The 26,700-nt window shown below is 40.6% G+C and overlaps 1 protein-coding gene across 2 annotated transcripts; it reads right to left on the bottom strand.

Moving 5' to 3' along the window:
* Positions 1-431: 431 nt before the first annotated feature.
* DYRK4 (dual specificity tyrosine phosphorylation regulated kinase 4) lies at positions 432-24,254 on the bottom strand. Of its 2 annotated transcripts, none has more exons than XM_064654316.1 (14): positions 23,910-24,254; positions 19,994-20,077; positions 18,857-19,006; positions 14,239-14,377; positions 12,953-13,116; positions 12,475-12,611; positions 11,429-11,569; positions 9,335-9,473; positions 7,577-7,658; positions 5,901-6,073; positions 4,134-4,194; positions 3,456-3,585; positions 1,795-1,949; positions 432-1,365 (listed from the first exon to the last, which is right to left on the bottom strand). In XM_064654316.1, the coding sequence occupies exons 1-14, from the start codon at positions 23,931-23,933 to the stop codon at positions 1,139-1,141; spliced, it is 1,806 nt and encodes a 601-aa protein (XP_064510386.1). In that variant the 5' UTR covers positions 23,934-24,254; the 3' UTR covers positions 432-1,138. The 2 variants fall into 2 exon arrangements, with proteins under 2 accessions (XP_064510386.1, XP_064510387.1); XM_064654317.1 differs by having other exon boundaries at positions 14,239-14,374.
* Between the last annotated feature and the right edge of the window lie 2,446 nt (positions 24,255-26,700).

The raw sequence follows: 26,700 nt of genomic DNA, 5'->3' as shown, positions 1-26,700 counted from the left end.
GGATAATTCTGGCACTGCAAGCTGGCCTGCTTGTCAGTAATGGCCTTTGGTTGTGCTGTCACCTCTTACCCCATCAGATAACTTGTTTACTCCTGTTACATTAGAAGTGTTTGAGGACCATTTCCAAATCCTTTGGGTTTTCCTTTTGCTCAAAGAGCCTGTGGGAGTTTATTCTTATGGTGACTCCAAACACCTACCAACACTTATTTCTCTCAGGATCACTGCAATGTCACTGCTGAAGTGGCAGCTGCATTTGGTAGGGCAATTATCTCATCATCTCCATTTAAATGGCAGTACTATCTCTAAGCTACAGTAAATATAGGAGTTGTAATGGGGTGGGTGCTTTACAAATGCAATGAAAAGACAGCCTATTGTTCAAAGAGCAAAATGTTTAAATTAATTAAACAGATAAGTCATAGGGATCATAGAAGTCTGGTTTGAGTTTTTTATTTTCATAGTATGAAGTTAAACTTCCTGTGAAGGACAATTTCCCCAAATCTTGCTTTAATCCATTCTTCTTTTGACGTGAATACTGAGTGGAGTCCCCACAGAAACGGGCTCAGATTATCACTTTTCTTTGTTGCTGCTATAGAGCTAAATTTACATTTCTAAATCTGCTAGGAAGGTGTGACAAGTGGTTTCCAAGCAGTAGCTGCAGTATAGAAAAGAGGAAGATAGAGAAGGAGGAAAGTGAATATGCTGGGTTTGATTTATCTTATTTTTTATATATAAGTAAATCCAATAATCTATCCATTAATTATTCCTGATATATGCTGATGTAAGTGAAAGGATTCAGATTCTCCAGTCAACACATTTGTTCTTTTAGATCCAGGAAAATATAAAATTCAAAAAGTCTGTTATAATACCAAGAATAAGCCACTCTCCACCTCTACAGTCTCCATTTTATTGCTGCTGGTTGTGAAGAATCTCTGATCACAAGAATGTAGATGAGGAAAAGGAATGGTTTTCAAATTCTGTTTTGGTTGGCTGGATGATTTCAGGCTAAAAAGAACATTAAATATACTTACAATGTGCACAGCCCATGTACAGACAGATATAGCTTATATTCCTGAGTACAAATAATACCTACAAAATATACTAGGTATGCAACTGAGCCAGTCATAGCTTGTGCTGTGCACTACTTAATTGGTGGGAAAAAAAAAGAAGTTTTTGGAAAAGTTGTTTCACCACTGTCTTCGGCTCGATCATATGGAACAGGCCTTTCCATCTGGTTTTCCAAATATTTCTCCGGGATAACATGCTTCCTGATGTTCTGCACATCACTTTCTCTTGTGTCTGTGAAGGGAGTCAGTCTTTCTGCCAGTTCACTTTCCGCTTGATCAGTTGGATCTTCCCAGATATTCTCTGCAATAAAAAACAAACAAACAAACAAACAAACAACAAATAAAAGGATAGGGTAAGACTGCAGACTCTTAAAAAACATGATTGGTACAAATTCACAACAAATCAGGTGGAAATTTTCCTTGGTATCTTAAAACCCCTATTGATTTATTCTTTTGCCTGGAAGTGAAATACACTACGGTGTGATGTCAGATACCATAAGTATTTTGCTCTCAGTAAGTAAAAGGTGGATCTTTAGCACTTCCAGCCTTCTTGTTGGCAGCTGCTCTAAAACATCTGGAATGCAGCTCTACGCAAGTGAGAAATAAGGCTTTCACCCACCACATTTCAGTGACCATCCATTATCACCTCATTTAACAGATGATACCAAATACAAGGCAATCCCAAACACTGATATAATTGCACTTAGTTCTCCAGGTAGAACATGCTTACGAATATTCTCCTTTTTCTTTTCTGGTGCGGAGAAAGAGCCATCACTCAGTTTCCTCAAGGTCTGTGCTTTCTGCTTTGCTCGGTATATTTTTGGTTCCTGGATCCAGGAATGTTTCATTGCTTCATCGGGGGTCATGCGCAGGGCAGGTTCCCACCTTCAATCCGTGGCAGAGAAATAGTTATTGAACGATTTCTAACTGAAAATTAGTTTAAGCTAGAAGATTCAGTCTTGTCTTCTAGAAATCTGGTCATGAGGGCATTTAATGAAACAAAATAATACTGAAAACAAGGAAAAACCTTATATGATCTTCTCCATCCCTCAAAACTTACTTCAGTGCTGTGTGCTTTGCTGATTAAACCCCCTCTGCAGCATCAAACCATTTTTAATATGCAGTGTTATTAGGGTAGGGACCCAAAATTACCTGTTTGAGGTTTGGTTTTTTGCTTCACTAAAGTTATTTTCTAAACTCTCTGATTCAGCTAGCAAACCAAAATGGATCAGTGATTCATAGAGACGTAGCAAACTGAGAACATTAAAAGCAACCTTCTTGTGAAACAGAGTGGGATGATCTTTTCCCCCATGTAACCACAAGTTGGCAGTTTCTTTAGGATTTCTTTAGGGAAGTGCTACTGAACTGCTGAAAGAAACTTAAAGCCAGTGCTAAAGAAGACATAAAATATTAACCTTGCATAAGTTCCAGGTAAAACTAGAAAATATATGGGACCATATGGGGTGGAGGCATGGCTGAGTATACTCTGCCTTTTTATCCTTGGCTAAGGGGAAGACATACAGCGTATTGGAACTAAAAAGAGTTCCATCATCTCACCCAGGTGAACCTGACACAGGATCTTTGTGAGAATATGTTCAAAGAAGAGCTGTTTTCATACATATACCACAGTGTATCATTGCCATTTCCAAGGCTTAGCACAGAAAATCCAGTCAGAATCAGCTAAATCAGCACCAAATATAATTCATACTGGAGGAAGTTGGAAGACTTTCTTCCTGCTGGCGCAGGAGTTAGAATTAAGTACAAAGCCAGACTTTGATCTCCAGATACACATTGTCTTGGGCCAGTGCATTGCCGTTATCCGTGTTATCTGGATACACCTTTATCTAATAAAACAGAAAGGATTTAAAACAAAGGCCTCAGTGGATAAATAGCATTGCTTTTAGAGTTTAGTCTCCAGCATCAGAAGATGATCTGCTTTTAGGTGTGATGATGTTTTGTTTCACAGCCCCAGGTTGGACAGGGCTTTGAGCAACCTAGGATAGTGGAAGGTATCCCTGCCCATGGCAGGGGGTTGGAATGGGATGATCTTTAAGGTCCCTTCCAACCCAAACCATTCTGTGAGTCTATGATTGCATGTCAGGTTTCTTTCATACTTTGGTCTAATCCAATATATCTTTCTGTGCAATAATTTGCAATGAACTGTGAATAATAATGGATATACAAGCGCTACTATATGGAAAATGAAACGAAATAAAACAAACTAGAAACAAAAACACTCCACAAAAAAAAAAACAAAAAACTAACAACAACAACAAAAAAAACCCCAACCAAAACCCAAAAAACACCACCCCAAGAGATACAAAGATTTTTGAGGTACAAGAGAATGAAAGCAAAGTTAAAACTAGCCTGTTTCACATCGTATGAACTCACATTAGGCATCCTTTCAGGAAGTCCAAGAAACCAGCATCGTGGGTTTTCAGCACTGTGCTTAGATCCTTGGAGTCTGGGCATCTCTTTTTTCCCTTGCTGTTAGTGACGGATTTAGGAAAACCTTTGGAATCTTAAAAAAATAAAGACATGCTCAAATAAATTACGATTAAAATCCTCTCTAAATGTTTAAAGGAGTTGCAAAAACAGTATCCATATCCATACCACTAAGTTTTTTCCTGTTGGATTGATAGTCTGCCAGCACTGTGGCAAACAGTGTTGGTTACATTCTGGGGACTTCATCCTACACTTTGCTGCTTTGTTTGTTTCGTGCAATTTCCAAACCCAAATGATACACAGAGGAACGAACAACATAAATAAGTTCCCAAAGCCCACTTTTAACAACAATATTTTTAAAGAATACAACTGGAATGGATCTCCCAATCCCTTCCCTATCACTTTGGCAATTAGAGGCCCATCAGACTTGAAGAGCACAGCATCAGGTTCATTTGTAGGCCTCATGATACCTTTTTGCTTCTCCTCAATACCCCTTCCTGAAAGAGTTTTTAATCAGCTAAGAAGTAGCAGAGGGTCTCTGGCCCTGCTCTCTGTCGGTGCTATTAACCAGTGATTAATTAGCAGGGAGGGATCCAGCAAGGACAAACAATCAGAAGCAATTACCAAAGAATGTTCGCTTCCTTGACGAAGCTTGAATCAAATCAGCTGGTGGAAGACCCAGTACCTTCAACACAGAAAATTAATTCACAGAGTTACTCCTCATTTAAAAAAGATACTAAAAAACCATCAGGTGAGATGTGGTATTTTACCCGTCTTATGAAAAGAAGTTGAACGTCTCAACTGACTGTGAAATGTCTACAAAACATTTCCTCTTGTGCCATTTATTGTGGAAGGAATTAAGGGATTTCTCAATGCTGTCTGTACATATCTTTGTATCAGAAATAGCAGGACCAGGGCAGTGATTGTCCCCCTCTACTGAGTACTGGTGAGGCCACACCAGTTTTGGGCCCCTCACTGCATGAAAGACATTGAGGGGCTGGAGCATGTCCAGAGAAGGAAGTGGAGCTGGGGAAGGGTCTGGAGAGTCAGTCCTATGAGAACAAGCTGAGGGAGCTGGGGATCTTTAACCTGGAGAAAAGGAGGCTCAGGGGAGACCTTCTCACTCTTTTCAGCTCCCTGACAGGAGGTTGTAGCCAGGTGGGGGTCGGGCTCTGCTCCCAGGGAACAAGGGACAGGACAAGAGGAAATGGCCTCAAGCTGCACCAGGGGAGGTTCAGGTTGGACATCAGGAAGAATTTCTTCACTGAAAAGGTTGTCCAGCATTGGAAGGGGCTGCCCAGGGAGGTGATGGAGTCCCCATCCCTGGAGGTGATCAAGAAACAACTGGAAGTGACACTCAGTGCTCTGGTCTAGTTGACAAGATGGCGACTGCACAAAGGTTGGATTCGATGACCTTGGAGGTCTTTTCCAACCTTAATGATTCAGTGATTCTATGATCTTATAAATGATGACACTGGGATCTTCACCACCACAGAAGGCTCTAAGAACAAACATCTCTGTTGGTGGCAACTGCAGTAGGAGGCCACATGGAGAGATGCTGCCTTTGAAAACACTTGTACAAACTAAGTGTCACTAGAAGGATGAGACCTTGGGGCTGAGTTCCACATCAGGCTGCAGTTTAGGGATTCATATGGAGTAACTAAGTAACTTGTTTTCATGGGTAGTTTTGCACCCGTTCTAACATTTGCGCTGTGCAGGTGATCCGAGGTAGGAAATGTCACAGTACATTCTTAAAACTCTTTGAAAACATTTACAAAAAATGATAGAGCCAAACTCCTTGGTAGTTTCAGACAATATAAGGTGCAACAGCCACAAACTGTGACTTGAGAAGTGAAGAATGGCTATTAGGAAACAGTTTTTCCACCAGGAGAGTAGTGCAGCAGTTGTGCTGGTCACCCAGCGTGTTTATACTCGAGGCTTTGAGGTTTTCAAGGTTTACTAGTCAGAGCCACAGCTGACTGCTCAACTGCTAGTAAAAATCTCTCTCAGCAGGACTATGGACTAAAGACATCTGATTTGACTAGCACATATCTGATTTCTATGAGAAGAGTGGCCTGTAATAATTTGGATGGGTTTTACTTCACCTTAGATATGCTTATTCTGTCCTAACTTCTCCGTCCAGAATTAAAGTATGTTTCCTTCAGAAGCAAGACAGTGAGTGTACAAAGCAGTGTTTGGCACGTGAAATGTTCCAATAAATCAGTTTTGTGCTAGATCCCATCCTCTCAAAGAGCCAGCTGGCTGCATTAAACCTCCCTCTGAAAGGCCAGGCCACAGCAATATTTCATTATCTCTTGAGATTTCTCTTTGTTGCTGGCATTGCAGTTTACCAAATGAGCATGCAAATCAAAAGACAATCCCAAAAGTTACCTCCATGATGCAGGCAAGCTGGTCAACCTCATTTTCCCCTGGAAACAGTGGGTAGCCTGTGTAAAGCTCTGCTATGATACAGCCTAAGCTCCACATATCAACAGCCATAGCATAAGGATGACCAAGAATCACTTCAGGTGAGCGATAAAACCGGCTCTGGACATAGGTGTACACTGGATCAAAACAGAAAATTGGACAAGAAGCAAAATGTCATAATTTGGATTGAAATGTGGATTCCAGATTTCACAGAAGAGTGAAATACATGTTCAGGCATCATATCTCTGCTCTACCCAGGGATTGCTCACAGAGACTCTGAAAACTTGTTCTAATCCCATCCTAAAATTAATGGGTGATTTGCTTTCCACTGTTCTATCTGGGAATTGTTCTGATAATGCTATGATTCAGCTCGCTCCATGTTCATTTTCTTGTTTGAAAGTCTTCCCCTTGCATCAACCAACAGGTCTTCATTATCACTGCAGGAAATATTGGTTTCACTGGCAGTAGGACCTATCTTCTACTGCCTTCTGATTTCCCTACTAATATATTAGAGCCTCAAAGGATCTCATTCCAAGACTGAGACTCACTGGAGAGAGTAAACTAATTCTTCTACCTCTCGACATTCAGACAACTGAACATGATTACAGTGTATAAACTTTGTTATTTTCTTATTCCTGTCTCTCTGAGGGTCACTTTGTCTATATTCCTGCCTTTCTTTTTCCAGCTGAGAGTCTTCTCAGTCATTCTCCATCTTTCACTTATTTTGTGTTTCAGTTTGTTACTCTCCGCAAATATTCCAGGCTGCGTCTCAGACTACATTCTTCTCAAACATGGGCAAACCTAAATGGATTACGCCCTCCTACAAAACTGGGATGTAAGTCTAAAAGTCTGAATCCCAAAATATAGGTTAGCAGGTTGGGCTTAGCTTAAATATCAGTCTTTCATAAGAAAAAAAAATTAAGCCATTTAAAACTAGTTTTGTTTTTCTAAGTTAATAAAATGCAATGCAGATGTCCTTCTTGGGGTTTGGTTTTTTTTGTTTCATTTGTTATTTATTATATTACTTCTCTTCCTGATGATGATATCATTCTTACTTTACAAGGTGTTTATTGTAAATCAAATATGTCTATTGTAAATCGGTTGAGATTTATTATTAGGTTAATTTTATACATTCATTTCCTTTTTCAGATTTAGTTCTTGTTAACTCCTGCTCATTCTATTCAAATCTTTGATAGAAAAACCCCCAAAACTGAATTTAGACTTTCTAAATTAAAAGCACAGTTCCCATTCCCCTCCCTGTTGTATTTATATAAAAAGTACCAATTATAATTTAACCATCTCACTGAGAAACAGTCTCTGTACTTCACAAACTTCTGTTAAGTGAAATATTTGGATTATCATCATAGGTCTGTTTCAGTAACCACTCTTGCAAGTGCAATTCTGATTTCAAAAGGAGTAGAGGAGCTGATCAGGTTTGGGACAAAGAAAAAGCGGGGTAATGTCTTTTTTGTCTCCTACCAGTATTTATTCCACCACCAGTGGCTTAACCACCAGTTCATTAGGTTCTAATTAGGGGCATAGGTCAATATATTACCCCAAGCAAAGATAAGTTTAACTACATCATTTAAAATTGAGAAAGCTTATTAAGAAAATTACATCAACTTGACTTTTCTGCAAACCTCTTTGGTCTTCATAGCAGCTTGATCCAAAATCAATAACTTTAACTGAACCTTGGCCGTTGTGGTATAATAGAATGTTCTCCTAAAAATAAAATCACAGGGAAAAGAGGGTTTTAACACCATATTAAGTCAGTGAACACTGGAAAATGAGCAATGCAAACCACTAACTCAAGAATATTTGCACTGATGAGCAAACATAACCTATTAGCTTCCTCCTGCAGAGTTGAATTTTAACCTAATTGAAAAAAATCTATCTATATCAAGGATTTCCTTTGATTTCCCTTCTGATCATACTTTCTTCTCTACTTGTCAGAAGAGAGATGGCTGCCTTTATCAACCTTTATAACGATTATATGTCAAAGCTTTGAAGGCCTGAACAGTTTCCAAGTGGGTGCCAAATAATGACAAAGTAGTTTCTTGGCTAATTAACTCAAAAGGATATGTGCCAGGAAGGAGAAGCTGCTAATGATTAAAGTCAAGGCAAGGACTGAATTCCACTCCCCTGATGCTCTTGGTTCTTGGTGCATCCCCCTTCTGCAGATAAATATCCCTTCATGCTCATGGTAGGACTCTGTCTCTAGTATTGAATCCCTCACAATGCCAGGGAGCTGATCAGCTGGAAAGCCAGGCTTTGGAAGCAGTCATTAGTTAGCTTTAAATCCAGAGAAACTCCGTATTCTACCTTATGTTGTGAAATATCACAGGAGGCAGATGGGATAACAGATGTGAGTTTCAGGCAACATAAATTAAATTCTTAAAACTGTACAATTGTTGAGTGACAACAAGATTCTCTTTTATTTAACTCACTAAATTTTCACTAATGTTACTCTGTTTAAATACAGACTACACTAATTGATGTTGCTGACCTCAGTCCTTCTCAGTGGCCACCTGGAAACACATTTCCATTGGGTTAATTGTTTCTGATTCAGATACTTCGGTTATCTTGCAACCCTCACTTCTCACTGCAGATTGATCTGGCAAAGATATTGGCAAGACAATGGGTACAGACAGTATGTGACTTGTCAGAATTCTGAATTCAGATACGTTAAGCAAAGTGAGAACAGAATTTCATCCTTTGCATTTTTATTTGAGAGGTTGCTTATTGATTTAGTGGTTCATTTGTCCTTTTGAAAATGAAATCAAGAGAAATATTTATCTGAAATGAAAATAAAGTTAAAATACTTCGGGAATCTCAGAAAATTGCAAAAATTTAAGGTTGGGGCTTAAGGAGAATGGAAATGCTTCATGTAGCAGGAATACTTAGCAGATCCAGCTGCAGAATTTGGATGGCAGATGTTCCTCCAGAAACAGGTAGATACCCTAAATACTGTTCTACAGAATTCCTTTGTCATTTACTAGGCTACTTAATTTTATAGTTAGGCATATGAAATTAAATAGACTTTACAGGGTAACAGGCTGCCTTGTGAATATTAACATTACAAAGTCCCTCATAGCAAAACACTTAATTTTACAAGTATTCTTTTTCTCTAAGCAAAATGTCATTACCTGAATTGGATTCATATTTGCTTACATTCTGGCTACCAAACAATCTTGTCTAATACTTCAGTGAATGAACTGAATCAATGGAAAAAATCAGCCAACTGTAGTACTAATACTAACACGAATAAATTATAGCTTCTGTACAAATATCCTGCCAGGTTTTATGGATTCTTCATAGAGTTTCTTCAATAAAAAGAAAGGTAAGATGAACTAATGTATTCTGTACCGAAAAACAGGTTATGAAATGCTTGTACTTACAGGCTTCAGATCACAGTGAATGATTCTTTCCTGGTAGAGCACTTGTAAACATCTCAGCACACCCCGAGTGAAGTGTCGGATTAAAGACAGACTGAAACCTTGGAAGTTGTTCTTTTTGATCAGCTCATACAAATTTATTCTGTGGAGATGGAAGAAACAGAAGACAGAAGGCAGAAAAGAGATTAGGGGAACTTATTTTTGAGGCATGATTAGTTTCCACTGCATTTAGAGGGTATTTAGCTTTTCTTCTTACATGAGGGAGGACTCGTGAAGAAGAAAAAGACAACTATTTTCCTCCTGGAGAATGTGTTCTGCATGTAATATGCACAAACATCTCCCATATCTGAAGATGTACTGTCAGTGTGCCAGAGACTGAAACGGTTAATGATTTATGCATTCTAGGAGACTTTTGCAGGCTTCTGACTTTTGCATTATACCTCTGATGGGCAGTTGGCCCATCCCTCCCTCCAGTGCTGAAGGTGTTAAGCCCTGAAAAGGCAGGAAGAGCTGAGTTTACCATGTTTGTTGCTGTGCCCCTCAACTCTGCCATCATGATTGCTAATCACGAAAGGGGGGAAAAATACTGGGGGCTCATGGCACGGCCGGTGACACTGCTCCATGGAAACAACTCCCCGCCTCAGGGGAGGTGCAAAACCATGCTGAGGGTACATATATTGACTGGTGACTTTGGGGGTTTGGGTTTTGTTCTTCTCCCCCACCGCCTGCGAATCGAGACCATCGCTTTCAGGATTACCAAGTTGCATCGCTGTGACAGAGAACAGGTTTAGATTGGATATTAGGAAGAAATTCTTCCCTGTGAGGGAGGTGAGGCCCTGGCACAGGTTTCCCAGAGAAGCTGTGGCTGCCCCTTCCCTGGCAGTGTCCAGGGCCAGGCTGGATGGTGCTCTGAGCAACCTGGGATAGTGGGAGGTGTCCCTGCCCATGGCAGGGGGTTGGAACAAGATGATCTTTAAGGTCCCTTCCAACCCAAACCATTCTAGGATTCTATGATTCTATGAAGTACTGAGTGCTTAATCTGTGATCATTTTTCAGAGGAGGAAATGGCCACAGGGCTGGTGGCTCTTAAAGGGATGCACCAGTGTTTCCTCAGCAATATGATCTCAGGAGGTGTCCTCAGCACGACCCCACGTGCCTGGAAGGACATAAACAACTGCAGCTTTCTGTCTTCCCTGCTTGTGTGTCCACTGGCCTCAACCAAGGTCCTTTCCTTTGGATCTGAATTTACCAGGACTTGACAGAGAAGGAAGATCACAAATGAAAGGGTTTTCACTATGTTTTAAAGGCAATAAAAATTTTACCAGACAAACATTTTTCTATGACAACCAGTCTTCAACTCCTCTGTAAAGAGTTAAACATAGTGTCTGTCCCATGAATATTTTCCTCTGCGTTTCCATAGCAGCTTTCTGAAAAGACTGGTCTGTGTCTTCTCTGGAGAGGAGTCAACTCTTACCCTGTGTGTCTCTAAGTGACAGACTCACATGTAACAACACAATTAATTTAGGTTTCTTTGAGATCAAGCCATCCATAGGGTGCTGAATCTTCAGCAAGGCTGTAACACATGTAGAAATAGGGGCTCTACTGTAAGGGATGGGGAACTGTGGATAACCTCCATAATTCCAGGTTAATTCTCTCATTACAACAAGGTTGATGACTAAAATTACCTGACTTCTCTAAAATTTCTCCAAAATTCCTCCTAAGATGTGTCTTGCAGCAAAGGTTCATCAAAAAGCAAGAAGGAGCTTTATTTTTAAATTATTTGATATTATTCATATTTATATACCCTGAAGTTTACCAGTCCTGAACTCATCATTTTACTCTTTTCCTCAGATGTCTTTCAGGGAAGAATACTTCAATACACAGTACAGAAAATAAGGGATTGTATCATGTCACTGTCTGTGTGAAGTCTTTTTCAGTTCACCTTGGGTGATCAAAAGGCTCAGTGTGTGTTCAGTACTCCTTTCTTGCAACATGAAGAGCTGCCAATTCTTCAGAAGAAGACATAGAAATTAAAGCTTGTAAGGCACAAGGTCTAAAATGCTCTGTAAGGTGTGTGTAAAGGAAAATGTACTTTACCCCAGCAGTTCAAAGGAAATACAGAAGTGGTTGCGAAAGTAGAAGTATTCCTTCATGTGGATGATGTTGTGAGTATCATCTTTGTCTTTCTTCAAGAGAGCATCTAGGATCTTCACTTCCACCAAAGCCTGGCTGTGAAATCTGAAATACCATGTGACACAGGAATGATAACATTAACTCAGTGTAGTATTTGTAGAAATATAAATGTTACAAACACCACAATCTTACTGTAAACTCAGCATGTGGGACAATGATTAAAAATGTGTCATTTACCCCTGATAACTACTGTAATTTTGACTCATTATTGATGGTTCCTAGTCTTACATAACACTTAAGGGCTGCTATTTTGACTGGTCTGAAAAAGCCTTTAAATGAAAAAGTTTCAAATGAGCATCCAGAGTAAAATCCTGGTGCTTTCAAAGTCCATAAGAACTCTTCTGTTTACTTGAACAGGGCCATATTTCACACCTAGCACAGTCAGACAGTTTTGAAGAGTGTCTTTACATTTAGTGTTCACTGAGGGGGGAAAATGGAACAGCTAAAACTCTGTTGCTGGAGTCAACAGCATCATTCTCATCTGCTTCATTGACTCTGGTTGAAGGTAGCATCAATAAAAAGTTTGTGACCAGCCATAAAAGAATAAGAGGTTGCTTAGGATCCACAGTGTAGAATTTTTCATATTAAAGTGAGAGAGGGGAGCATCCCAGCATATTCCTGTGGTTTTGGGGTCTTGAGGGGAAGTGAAGGCTCTCAGCTTTCAGTCATTCAGGGCTGGTTACCTGGGCTGTGTGTGAACTGTGTCACAGATATAGAGACCTCCATGTAAGCCTGGAAAAACTGTGTTTGCTTTCACAGGCTGTGTCTTCTCTGGGTCTAGGCCAATTCTGAGTCCCTGACATCCCTTTTCTTCACTCTGATCTCACTGCATTTAATGAAAACCTGTTGTATAGGAGGTTTGATTTTGCTTTGCTCACATCGTTGTGGTTTGTCACTGCCTGTATACAACACAGACGACTGTACTGCTTTAAAGGCAACGGACGCCTCACCTTTTCTTATTCCTTATTATTTTCAGTGCCACTAATTCATTGGTTTTGTGATCCAGGCATTTGGCCACCTGCCCAAAGGACCCTTTCCCAATGACCTCCAACACTTCGTATCGATAGGCAATGTGGTCATGTAAAACCTTCAAAAAGAAAAGAAAAGGGTTCAGATTCAAACAGCATAGCAAAGGTCAGGCTTTAAAAGCAGCTCCTGTGTGTGGGTGTTTGCTGTCTATGAAAGATGATGGACCAGTAGCAAGTGAAGTCTACATTAAACAAGGGTTTAATGAGAAAATCACAAGTGATGCTCCAATAGTCCAATGCAAAGTAGATTCTCCTCTGAGCTTTGAAGTGATTGGTAATGATTTTTTTCACATTTATCTTCTAGAAACAACATTTATCTCATATATAACACTTAAGAGTTGGCACACAGTCACTACAAACTTATTGAGCTGAAAATAAAAACCATGATTTTTCCACTTACCTTTAAGTAGGAACCATGCTCATCATCATAACAATTATTATTCTGGGTTTCAGGCAAACCTTCAATCTTTTTAGCTTCCAGGCCAAGAAACCATAGCTCTGTATAATTGAAAATTTCTTTTTGCTCATAGACTGTTAACTGGTTTCTAAAATTTTTCAAGGCTTCTAAATCAGAAAACAAGAATGTAAAAGCAAAAATCAATAAAATGTCAGAAACCCAATTGCAAATTGCTTTTACAGTGGAACATTTTACAGCAGAGCACACCACTTTGAGCAGGATGCTGAGAAAAGCTGTTAGAGGTCCCTTCCAACAAACATTCTACAATTTTGTACAAATTTATATATAATTTTTGGTTTTTTACTAAAAATATTACGTTCAGTAAAGCATTCCTCATTTGTCAGCAAGACTTTTAGAGAGCTTAGGTAAAAACTACTTGATTCTGAGGGAAGTTATGTGCTTAGGTGTTTTTGAAAATCCCATCTGTTGCCTGTCAGATTCATCAAGCTTCATAGCTTGCATAAAAAATATATGTTTTTAATGGTTTGATTGTCATATTTATAAAATGGCAGTAAGGTTTAATTTACCAAAGCTTTCAAGTGCTTGTTTTTCTGATAAAAAATATCAAGTTCAGATGCATTAGGGATTACATGGAGACCAAATCTGGTTCTCCTACTTCTGATTCTTCCTGCATGGAATCATTTCAGCTGCCCTAACACCTCCACTTATATCATTTAAATGTGGATATATATTCAGACAGGAGCATTATAAATCAACATGTTGCATACATGTGTGGGTGTTTTGTTAAACAGTGGCAGATCTTCATCCAGTAATGCAGGGCTGCTAAACCATTTCAAAGCAAAAGGCCACTACTTTTTTTTCTTAGACTCCTTCTAAAAATAGATTATCTCTGCCAGAAACTTTCTAGAACTGAGAACTCCCAAAATGCAGTTTAGCCCACACCAATAAAGTGGGACACAGCCACCAGCAAGTGGGAAAAAGTTTTATCACTGTAATAGAATATTGCTGTCTCTTCCATGACCTACTCTTACACAAATATACATTCTTTTGTATAATTCATAATTCTCTCCTATATTTGTGTTAGCCTATTCATTCTCTTATTGTGCTCATATTTAGAAGTCTCTGAGCCCATCCATATTCCTTGTGCTCCAAATTGTTTGTTAAACATTCCAGTAACCATTTCTCATGGAATCTCTACTCCCTGAGTATCCTGATTGCACACACTCCCTGTCACTCCAGTTTTTTTAGCATGTCCAGTTATATTCTACCTGAAGCTGTCATAGGCAGTTTGACCCCGTTGCTGGTGCTTTCCAGTTCTGATGGTTTTGTCTGGGCTCTAGTGTCACTTTCAGGAAGACTGTCTGGAAGGCTAAACTGGGAAAAATTGCCTTGAGGTCCATTTTCCTGCTGAGAAAAAAAAAAATTAGAAAATATATATTCCCAAAGACAAAGCTGCAAGATATTTATTTTGAATTTGTTGAGTAATCTCTCTGCAAATTTTGTGCTGAGACAGAACAAGCAAGCCTGGGGACCAGAATGTCCTGCTTACCCAGAGAGTGAATTCTGCCAATAGCACTAGAGGGTATTGGACCATGGAAAGATAAATCTCTATAAATAAAAGAATGTGTGAGGGGAGAAGTGCTAGAAGAAAGAAATTGCAGAAGAAAGGACATACGGATGTCACCTGTATCAGCAGGTGACCAAGATCCCAGCACACACAGGTTCTCAGGACTCCCAGAATGGGAAAATAAAGAACAGACTACAGGATCGAGCCATGAAGAGATGAAGGGGATAAAAGAGCACCAGATAAGCAGATAGAAGAGTCTGGGACAAGGATGCTGGATGTGGGGGTCCAGGCCATGTTCTCTTCAATTCCTTCGCTAAAGGGAGAAGACTCAGCTGGAGATGCATCCAGTGGATCCATACTGGCTGAAGATACAGGGAGGATGGATGGATACATTCTATGGATATAGGACAAAGAACAAGAATGTCTGAGCAGAAACAGAATTGATCTGATGAAGCAGAGCAGGAGTGTCTGCAAAGAGCTTTGCTGGCTTAGTGAAGGAGGGTTTTAATGAGGCACAGCAGGGAAGAGTCATCATAACCTAAAGGCTTACATGGTAATTTGGTCACCCCAGTACCTGCTGATGTGCAAAATCATTCTGGGAGATTTTTGGACTGTGTTCTTAATGCAGGTGACCTGAGATGAGCTGCTGGACAAGTTACTCACACACAAGGAACAGCTGGTTGAGGATGTGAAGGTCAAGGAAAGGGCAGCTTTGACTGCAGTGACTTTGTGATTGTGGAGTTTAAAATCATCAGAGAAGTGAGACAGACAAACAGAATTACAAACCCAGTGCTTCAAGAAAGCACCTTATGGCTTGTTCAGGGATCTCCTCATCATAAACCCATGGAAGACTGCCCTGGAGGGCAAAGGAAATTAGTAGAGCTCATTGTTCTTCAAAGTCAATCTCCTCAAAGCACAAGAAGGGTCCATTCTAACAGGCAGAAAGTTGCACAGACATTGCTGAAGGCCAGCGGGGATGAAAAGGGAACTTCTGACCAAGGGCAAACACAGGAAGGAGAGAAAAAAGGTGGGAGCAGGGATGGGTTATATGGGCAACATGCAAAAGACACCAGCTGAACATGCAGGCAGGATTGGGAAAGTCAAAGCTTAGCTGGAATTGCAGTACATCACCAGCAAAAAAAAACAGGCTAAGGGAAATGTGAACCTACTGCTCAGTGTAATATTGGTCCTAGTGACCAAGGATTTGGAAAAGAACAAGGTACTCAATGCTTTTCATTGGGAATTTTTGCCCTCTGGCCTCCCAAGTCCCTGAGTATAGAAGCAGTTTGTGTAATGAAGTGGAGGAAGATAATCAGGGAGCACTTAAGTAGCTGGACATACCTATGTCTGCAGGACCAGGTGGGATGTGCCTGAGGGTGTGGAAGGGGCTGGCCAGTGTCATTGCAAGGCAGGTCTGTATCATCTTTGGAGGTCCTTGGCAATCAGGAGCAGTTCCTGACCATTTGGAAAAGGCAAACATCACACCTACCTTAAAAAAGGCAAGAAGAAGACTTTAGGGAACTACAGGCTGGTCACCCTTACCTCAGTCACTTGGAGGGCTGTGGGACAAGTCCTCATGGAAACCATTTCCAGCCAAATGAGAGACAGGAAGTTGATTTGGAACAGCCAGTATGCATTTGCCAAAAAATGGTGTCTGAACAATTTGATTGTTTTCTCTGATGAAGTGACTGGCTTGGACAATGGGAGAAAAGCAGTGGACATGGTAGGCTTTGACTTGAGCAGGGCCTGTGACACCATCTCCCACTGTGAATGTGAAGCCCGAAAAGTGAGAGATGAACTGGATAAATGGATCATAATGTGAATGGAAAATAAGCTGGAAGGTCAGGTTCCAAGGACTGTGGTCAGTGGCAAATGGTTAGTAGTGAAATTCCTCAGGGATCAATACCAAAGGCAGTGCAGCGTCTTTATTAATAACCTGGACCATGGATGAGTTTACCCCCTCAAATATGCAGACCATAGCAGGCCTGCCATCCAGAGGGATTTCAGCAGCCTGGAAAAGAGGGCTACAGGCATTTTCTAAGGTTGAACGAAGACAAATGCTAAGTCCTGCACCTGGAAAGGAATATATCCATGCAATGGGACAGGCTGGTGGGCAACTGACTGGATGCAGTTTTGCAGGGAAGGGCTTGACAACAACCTGAGCACGAGGTAGAAAAGAAGGCCAAAGAGATTCCAGGTTGAATACAACCAAGAGAACAGCCAGAAGCAGGGTGGGAGAAGTGATCTCCCCCTCTATTCAGCATTTGTGAGACCACAGTGGGAACATTGTGTCTAGTCTGGGGTTTCCCAGTACAAGAAAGACATTGACCAACTGGAGTGAATTCAGGAGATGGTCAGGAGCACAGGATGTACAAGGAGAGGCTGCAAGAAATACATCTGTCCACCCTGCAGAAGAGGAAGCTTCAGGAGGGACCTCACTGCTGTTGAGATACTTGACAGGATGGTACAGGGCAAGCAAAGCCAAACCCTTCTTGGGTGCACAGTTCTAGGACAAGGTATGTGTCTAACCAATACAAGTTGCCATACAGGAAAAGCTGATTAGATATTAGGAGAAATATTTTTTTACCGTGAGAGTGGTTCACTATTGCAACAGGTTGCTCTGAGAAGCTACGGACTCTCCAACCTTTGAAATATTCGGAGACAAGCTGGTCAAGGCCCTCAGTAACCTTCTCCAAGTTTGATCTGCTTGTAGTGGGAGGTTGGGCTAGATATCTCCCAACCTAAATTATTCCTTAATTTTTTTTACTATTTGTCATCCCTTGAGAAAGTCCTGATGACTCACACAAGTGGGACAGGATGGAGATAAAAAAGATCAGCCTATCTCAGTGTCAGAAGGGTACAAAAGATGTATTCAATAACCAGCACATTGTTGCCAAGACAAGAACTCAAGTGATGTGATATGGACTAACCAGTGGGCAATCCTGGGCCCCTGTCTCCTTGAGAGAAGTCCTGACTGATACCACTGGTACCACTGTAATTTGTGCATCTTGATGCTGGTGAGTTTTGAGTTAAAAGTGTGTGCAAGCAAAAATGTTTTTTTTTTTTTCAAAATGAAATTGTCTTTCCATACTTGTCTCTAATTTTCCTACTTTTTTTTTTTTTTTTCAGTATTAACTGGTACAAAAGCAAGGCAACACCTGGACAGCTCAGGTCTGTGCTGAGGCAGGTATTTTTATCCTGCTGAGCTGCACCGTGAAAACTCCCCTCTCCCCTTTCCAACACACACTCCCTTAATTCAGCAATGCTGTGTTATTTCTAAGGAAGGGTAAACAAAGAAGGTCTCCAAAACAGAAAGCACATAATCATGCCATCCAGACTAAAATGTTTACTGTCCCCTGGCATTTCTAAGCCAAGGAAAAAGGCTTTCTTACTGGTGTTTACACAACTTCTTATATAAGTCCATAAATTCCGTTTAAAGAATAATAATAATACAATCCCCTCTGTGAAATGCTTGGCTCCAATCTTTTCACAGCAAATAAAATGGAGGGATGGTTTGTTTCCGCATGCAAAGGTTGATCATTCAGTTTTGCAGAAGTTGAGTGCAGATTTGATTTAGGAAGGCCACAGAATTAAGCTTTAAAAAAAATTTAAATTATTTTGAAGACTAACCTGTTCCCCTTTATGCTATTTTGTGTCTTGTAGCTTTGCCCAATGACACAATTGAAATAATTGCCCCTAACCAAATGAAATAATTTTTAGTAGGAGCAACCTGCCAATTTGAAACTCAAAGTATTTGATAAGACTCTTGACCTCCCAAACAAAATGCTTTATGTGGGGACTTCCAGTGAAAGAGATTTGAAAAGACTTCACATCATAGCCCCATAGAACCTGTCAAAACTCTTAACAAAGAGACTCCTTTGGAAAAGAAAGGTAAAAAAGGTAGTGATGATGAGTAGTGCAAGCCCCTGATTTGCTGAGGAGAGAAGCAGCAAAGGAAGAAGAGTACAGACAGGACGGACACAGGATTTGTGAAAAACAAGGAGAAAAAAGGAATGGTGAAAGTGCAGATGACCTCAAAACCTTCCTGTTGGGTGTCCTTTAAAATATCTGACATTATAGACAGCTGTGCTGGTTTGACTTTTTACTTTCTGGTTGACTGTTTACAGTTCTTACTTTCTTTTTTCCCTTTTTAACTATGGCTGAAAAGAGAAACTGGAGCAAAAACTGACACTAAGTGATTTCTCTGTTCCCCCACACCAGCGCTCTTGTGACGCTTTGCCACTGACACTCTCAGTGGTCCTTAGTGAGAGGCTGTTTAACCAGGCCAACATAAGATGTCCAAGAGCTTTATAACTCACCTGAAGAGAGGAGAGGACACTCTGCAAGCTCTTATTTGCTATTTGAGGCAGGCTGCCCTCGAAGGGGGGAGGGTTTGCAGAGTCTGCAGCCAAGTCATGCTTTGCTTGACCTTCCAGATGTGGGAGGGAGAGAACACCACGGCTGACTCTCTAAATGGAAAGCAGAAGTAAACATATATGTAACGACCTAGCAAAGCAATTCTGTGTCACACCTACAAAAAGCAGAGGGGTTTCAACCTTGGGAAACGTCTATAGTTCGCTCCTGACACCTAATGGCAAAGGGGAAACGAGCACATGTGCTCTGGCAGCTCCCGGTTGTACCAAATGGCATGAGGAGATTATCCGGGCAATTGGGCAGCCTGGCACATTTTAGGGCATGAGCTTCCTCACAAGAACACCTCCATGTGTGCTTGTATCCATTGGAATAATCCAGGATTATCAGCCTTTCCTAACCTCTCCCATTTGTTGTTTGCAAAACACTTCTATGCCACTCATCATTTAAAGCCAGTCATTTAAGGGCACAGTTTTATGAATGTTAGAACCTCTAATACCCTTGAATATATAAAGTCAGAGAAATCCCACTTTTAGCAGCAAAGAGAATTTTTGAGGTAGACTACTTCTTTGGTAAATGATTTAAAAATTATTTGAAGTAGATCAACTCTGCACTGTGAAATGCAGAACAAGGTCCAGAGAGCTGAGGCTACAACCCTTATAAACCCATGAAATTTTTGTCATTGGGCAAGGATAGAAACAGGTTTTTCAAGCTTTTGACAACAAAGATGAGGTTTGATCTTTCCTGAAAAAGCAAAGAAACAAAGCTCCCAATCCAATCAACTTCAGTGAGAAAGTGTTTTATTCCAATACCATGGATAAGTCTTTAAAACCATAGAACTTAAATCCTGGTGGACTTTTCCTGAAAGCTTCAGGAAACCAAAGTGATTTGGCAGAAGAAATGCCTCAAATGCTACTGAACCCAGTAAAACCAAAATAGTTGCAGGCACTTGAGACAGTCATACAGTGGAAATGGAAGAAAGCAGGGAATAGAGGATTTGTCTCTGCTCATATTCCTTTATTATAAGGGGTTTCTTAGAAAACAAGCACTCAGATATTTTTGAAGTCAGTTGAAGAGTCACATACCTGATGGAAGACTCTGTTAGATCCCAGCTGATCTCTCTCTTGAACAGCCAGTTGAGACTGAGAAAAAGCATCCACGTGGGAAGACTGCAAACATGAAGTGATGCTTTAATAAAAAACTGTTCTGGAAAAAAAATGTCATGAAATCTCTGTATGGTTTCCATGTTTCCTTCCTTTGTGACAATGCCTGTGCCAGTGTAGGAGAGAGGACCACAAAAGCTGCTGAAGACACATTATGGTCTAGCAATTCCTCTCCCAGTTGAGCAGCTGTTTTGTAGGCAGGTGCAGAGACAGCTTGCTTTGTTATTATTCCTCTCAGAAGGTTTGATATGCTCATGTGGTCAGTGAAGGGGAAGGGGGCCCTTCCCATCCCTAAATATGTCCTCAAAAGCTGGCAGTGAGTCCTCTTGGAAGGACAACTTTAAACTGCCCCACAAGGTAGATTGTGAGCTCATCCACTGTGAACAGCAGAATTAAACTGATTCAGCTCGTGATTTAAACACAAATCAGTGTTTAAATTTACTGAAATATATGGGAAAAACTCTACTGGTTCCAATGGACAGATATTATTAGCAACAGATACAAAAAACCAAAGCCATGGGGAAAGTGCTAAGCAGCTCAGCATTTTTAAGGTTTTGCTGGTGCTTTCAGTAGTTTTTTAATAAACATGATAAGTAGCATTGCACATTTCTGTCCAATAGCAAACTGCAATGAAATGCAGAAATCTTTACAATAATTTAGATACTGAAAAGTCTTGTGATAATTTAGATACTGAAAACTCTGTGGCTAAAGCAGTTTGCTCTATAGTCTGGAGTGAACCTCACTGTGTTTTAATAAAAGTGCTCTCTTGTCCCCTGGGCTTTGAGACACATTGTCATTCTATTCATAGTGAAAAAAAAATCACCTTTATCCAAATAGACACAGCAGTTCCACTATAGAAGTTTTAGAACAGCAACATTTTCTTGAGAAACAGAGGAACTCTAGAGTTTCAAGATAACAAATACACAGTCAAAATTATCTTGTGGATGTGAGCTGCAGATTAAAAATACTTGAATGAAGAAGCATGGTATTTTTATTTATTTGTTTTGCAGCCAGGCCTTCCAGGGCCTGTGCCTGTCACACAGTCTTAAATGGGCAGAGTACCTGCTGCTGATAAAGTCTTTGCTCCTTGCAATGACTTTTAGCCTATCCAGTGCCACTGTCAATGCCAGGGGATCACTTTTATATATAGATAGATAGGAATAAAATCATAGAATCACTGAATCATTAAATCATAGACTGAGTTTGGGTTGGAAGAGAGCTTAAAGATCATCTCGTTCCAACCCCCTACCATGGACAGGGACACCTTCCACTAGACCAGGTTGCCCAGAGCCCCAGGGTTCAGGCATCCACAACTTCTCTGGGCAACCTATGCCAGGGCCTCCCCACCCTCACAGGGAAGAATTTCTTCCCAATATCCAGTCTAAACCTCTTCTCTGTCAGTTTGAAGCCATTGCCCTCTGTCCTGTCACTCCAGGCCCTTGGAAATAAGTCTCTCTCCATCTTTCTAGTGGGCTCCCTTCAGGCACTGAAAAGCTGAAATTAGGTCACCCCGGAGCCTTCTCTTCTCCAAACTGAACAATTCCAATTCTCTGTGTCTTTCCTCCCAGCAGAGGTGCTCCATCCCTCATCATCTTGGCATCCCTCCACTGGACTCAGTCCAGCAGGTTGCTCAGGACGGATGGTACATCTGTCCTTGGATATGAGTTTGGATTAGAGACCTTCAGAAGACATTTCCAAACTAAACATGGAGATAAAACTCCATGAAGGAAATGCTGCCCTTTGACTGTCTCACCATCAACCATTAAGACACCACTCGAGTTGGGTAGAGCAGCTGGAAACTGCCTTTTGAATAACTGTGATGTTCATGTGTCCTTTCTTTTCATTTGAACACAAATAAATAAGTCCTTCCTCAAGCTTAGAGGGTAAATTTAGGATTAAGAACAAACTGAGAACAACTTTGAGCCTTATTATGCTAATTAGGTGCAGCTTGAGAGGAAGGATCATGGGTATCTCTGAAGCAGAGGAGAACGTTAGGAAAGGGATGTGTACTAAGACCTGTCTTTGCAGGACATAGTAATTCCCATTTTTGGAACTGGAGATGATCTTGCCAGGGGTAAGGGATTATATGCTGTAAATCCAGAACATTCCCAGAACCACCAACACCCAGAAGAGAACCACTGGACTTCTACATCCTACCTGTGACTGTCCTAGAGCCTAGCACAACAAAGATTCTTGGGTGGATTTCTAGAGGTGACCTATGGAAAACCTAGTGCCAGAGTATTTTTATAGAAAAACACTCCACATGGAAACTACATTTCTTGCATTTCAAGTAAGAATTGCATGTTATGAAGGTGAGTCTGGGATGCACATTCAGAACTCTACCAGGTATATCAATATAGCTCTTAAGAAGACTATTAATTTTAGTGCATGTTGTACTTTTCCCCACACTTCATCCATACTTTATTCTCATCTAGCTTTTATTTTCAGTTTCTGGAGCTGATGAAAACATACCAATTCATTTAGAGACAGTTTCTTTTAACTACTTCATGCTTTTGTAACTACAAGTCAATATAAAGCCAGGATTTTAGAGAGAAACAGCTGTGACTGAAACCCAAAGAAACAATGGACTTTGCATACCTGTACAGACTGCAGAATCTTCACTCCAAAATGGCATTTATTCCTTTTAAAAGGCTAAGCATTACTAAAATATTGTTAATTTTTTAATCATTATTATATTTACTAACGAAGCATGAAAAATTCACCAAATGTCTTTAAAGCCCAGTAATAGCTAAGTAAGCAGGCGAATGAGCTCCAAGATGTGCTGCCAGAATTTGGAATCCATTTGATTTCGATTCAGTGGGGAAAGATTAACAAGATTTTGATTTCTCCTTTCACACTGCAAAAGCAAAATCAGTCCATCAGGCTATCCATCAGCCGGGACAAAAGAGCCATGACTTTTTTATCCTGGAAAATTGTGATTCTTTTTGTCTCTCTTTCTCAAAACCTGGTTATTAAGGGTTTATAGCTCTCCATTGCTCTTTGAGCAATTTATTCAAAACATCTTAAATCAACAACTGATCAACCCTCATAAAATTCCCCCAAATAGTTAAATAGAATAAGATTTTTTTCTGTAGAAAAACTGATCTGTGCCTGCTGGTGGCTGAATGGGGAGCAGGTGGATTGATCAATTAATCCACACAGTGGCTTATTTGATGGTCTTGATCCAGGTGACACATTAGAGCTGCTTTAGCAAAATCCTGCACTTCTGGTACAGGGGTCACAGCTGAGCTGTTGTGACTGGTTTAATTCTGGCACATGCACCTCAAAGAAAAACTGCAGCAACTGTTACTATTCCACTTCATTTCATTCTGTTTGTCCTACTCCCATGGCACTCAACCTGTCCCACAGCTCCAACATTGCTATCAGCTCCTGCTATTCCAGCCCTTCAAATCATGCATCACCTTGATAATTCAGGTATCACCAAACAAAAAGAACAATGTCCTCATTCACTGCCTAGTCTGCAGTCATAAGGACTATGTGCTGAGCATATAGCATTCTGGAAAATCAGAAATCATGATATATTTTCATAATTCCAAAATATCAGCTGATTTTTTCAATACTACATTGACTACAGAAACCACAGAAATGCATTAAACTTTTAGAAATCATTAAATACACAACTACATAAAATATAGACTCCATTGTCTCCTCATTTAAATAGGCATTCTCTTCTCTCTCTTCTCACAACTGAATAAAGCCTGTAGAATGCACAGAAAGAATGCAGTATAGGTGTCCAATCATGCAATACATTAAAAAGCCATAGCAAATACACTCTCACTCACTCAAAACACAGTAGGAACATAAACATTTTCCCCACCTTGTCAACTATTTCTGTCAGCATAACTGCAAGATCTGTTAACTGGAGGATAGAAGTTGTTTATTCCATTCAACGAAGGCATTTCAGGAAGCCCACCTTCATCTAGTCAGAGCATAGCAGGAGCAGTTCCATACACAGTGCCCTGATCAGGAAAAAATGGATAATGCTTCTGCTTGGCTTCAGATTTAAATTTTTACCCCGGAAATATGCCAGTGACTATTAGCTGCTCTAGTATTCTTTCGGTGGCCATCTGTTCCCTTTCTCAGCCTCCTTCTAGCCAAATATAATTTTCCATATTTATCATGGCAAGTCAGTAATAAGAAAGACAAATATAACAGGATTGGCTGTTCTCCTTGTCATCTCAGTCTGTTCTTTCTCACTGAGCTCATGTGCTTGTGAAACCAAAAAACACTTGAACTTGTATTTTGTCAAAATTTGTCACAGCGACCTCGCTATGCAGTGAGCAAAATCTTTTCAACGAGACTGACAGACTGGAAAATGGAAATAAATTAATTCCTCAAGGGTTGGTTTCTCCTTGGGCATTATGTGTCAACTAATGAGGACCAAACTGTGGCACCTTGGGCTGTGGTTCCTGGCGGCATCAGTGCAGAGATGCTCTGTCTTGGGAGATAATGAGGCTCTCGTTTTGCTGTGGATAATGAGACAGAGCTTAGCTGCCACCTTGTCTATCCTTTTCATCTTTTGGATGTTGTGCATGGGCGATGGAGCACTGATGGAGGCATCCCTATCTCCCCACTGTCCTAGGGGAATATCTACAACTGAAAATTCAGTGTGCTCCCTTCCTTCATACAGCCTGTTCCCTGCTGGTCTTAAATCTGTCAAAACCCCCCGAATAGTTTCTACTTTCACTCAGAAACCAAGGTTTTCAAGGAAGAAATACATGCTCACCCACAGAAGCTATTCTAGAAGGCTGCCACTTTTGTGGATGTTCCTGGAATGGGCACCACTTTCCACAGCATGGCCAAAGGAAAAACAGTTATTCCTTTGCATTCATGGTGGTCTGTGCAATGCCTTTGCCTAAAGTAATTGTTGAGGTGCACCATCTGAAAAGGCACATCACTGCCTTTTCCATCAATCCCACTTTTCCACTCTTTCAAGCCTGGCAACACTCCAACAAATCCTCCCCAGTGTTGTACACCTCACATGCAAGAGAACCTTCTCATTTTCCAGCCAAACAACCACACAGGCTGTCATGCCACCAGGGAAGGCATGGACATCATGGAATCATAGAAGGGTTTGGGTTGGAAGGGATCTTAAAGACCATCCAGTTCCAACCCCCTGTCATAGGCAGGGACACCTTCCACTAGCCCAGGTTGCTCAGAGCCCCATCCAACCTGGCCTTCAACACTTCCAGGGATGGGGCAGCCACAGCTTCTCTGGGCAACCTGTGCCAGGGCCTCACCACCCTCCCAGGGAAGAATTTTTCCTAATATCCAATCTAAACATTCCCAGGATAACCTATGTAGACAGGAGTGAAGGACAGATCTACCCAAGCATTCAGTTGTCCCCCCACTAAGAAGAACATCCTCTACTGCCCCATCCCTGGAAGATCAGGTTGGATGGAGCTCTGAGCAACCTGGTCTAGTGGAAGGTGGCCCTGCCCATGGCAAGGGAGTTGGAACTGGCTGATCTTAAAGTCCCTTCCAACCCAAACCATTCTATGATTCTATGATATTTTATTTTCATTATTCCCCTTTTTGCAATGCTTTCTCTTCTCCTCATTTTATTTTATTACATTCTTGTAAATGTATTCAAATTTGCTTTGCTAAGTCATGCAGGAATAAAAACAATCTTCAGGATGATTATTTTCTCATACCTGAAGAGGACCAACTAATTTTTGACAACAAAAGAAACTGAATGAAGTTTTCTCGTACATTTCTCAACAATACTCTCAAAGCCAGAGAAACCTGCCAGGATTACTGCAAAGTCTCAGTCATGATATACTGAAGTAAAAAGCATGCATAATTTAGAAAGTTAAAATTTGAAGGAAATATGTATGGTCTTTGTAACTAATTTTATTAAAAATACCCACTTCTGAAAGGAATTTCATTAATGGAGCTAAGTACAGTGGTAAAAAAATTCCTCGTGGATGTGATCACTAGCAGTGCTTATCACACAGACAACACTTTAATGACAAATTTATTAAGTTTGGCAACAGCACTGTGAAGTAGAATAGCATAAGTGGTAAACAAAATTAAAGAGATTCTGATGCAAAAAAAACCTTTCTGGAGTGGGAAGAGGATTCATTCCATCTTAGCTAAATATTCAAGATAAACGAATTTCCCCATGGAAGTGCCCCTGTCTTTTTATTGGCTTGGCTTGAGAAAGAACCTATGGAAATAATGTAGACTGGCTACCCTAAATTTTTACATCCCAAGAAATAGATTAGATCAGTTCTGCTCTTTATAGCATTTACTGTGCTACTCCTGCACTTCAGTGTTCCTGATATGAGCGAGGGCAAAAGGCACAGAGGAACAATGAGCTGAGCACTGTCTCCAGCCCTGTGCTTTTGCACCCACACAGGCTTGAGCAGTGCCCCAGAGAAAGTCAAATGCTGCCACTGCAGGCTGAAGCAGGGAAGATAAATATCAATTTCCCCAAAGTAGTGTGAATGGAGTTGACAAAAATCTTCTTAATCCATTCCTGCTCCATTTGCTGTAATAAAGCACATTAACTGTGTCAATAAGACTGTGGCAAAATCAGTGCAAAAGGAGTGGGTGATTTAAGGTTTTGCATACATTTAGTTGGGCAAAGATCCCACCAGATGAAC

The sequence above is a fragment of the Pseudopipra pipra genome, chromosome 5 (assembly GCF_036250125.1).
Source record: "Pseudopipra pipra isolate bDixPip1 chromosome 5, bDixPip1.hap1, whole genome shotgun sequence".
Taxonomy (NCBI): domain Eukaryota; kingdom Metazoa; phylum Chordata; class Aves; order Passeriformes; family Pipridae; genus Pseudopipra; species Pseudopipra pipra.
The sequence above is the reverse complement of the archived record's forward strand: the minus strand, read 5'-3'. Positions and strand labels throughout refer to the sequence as shown.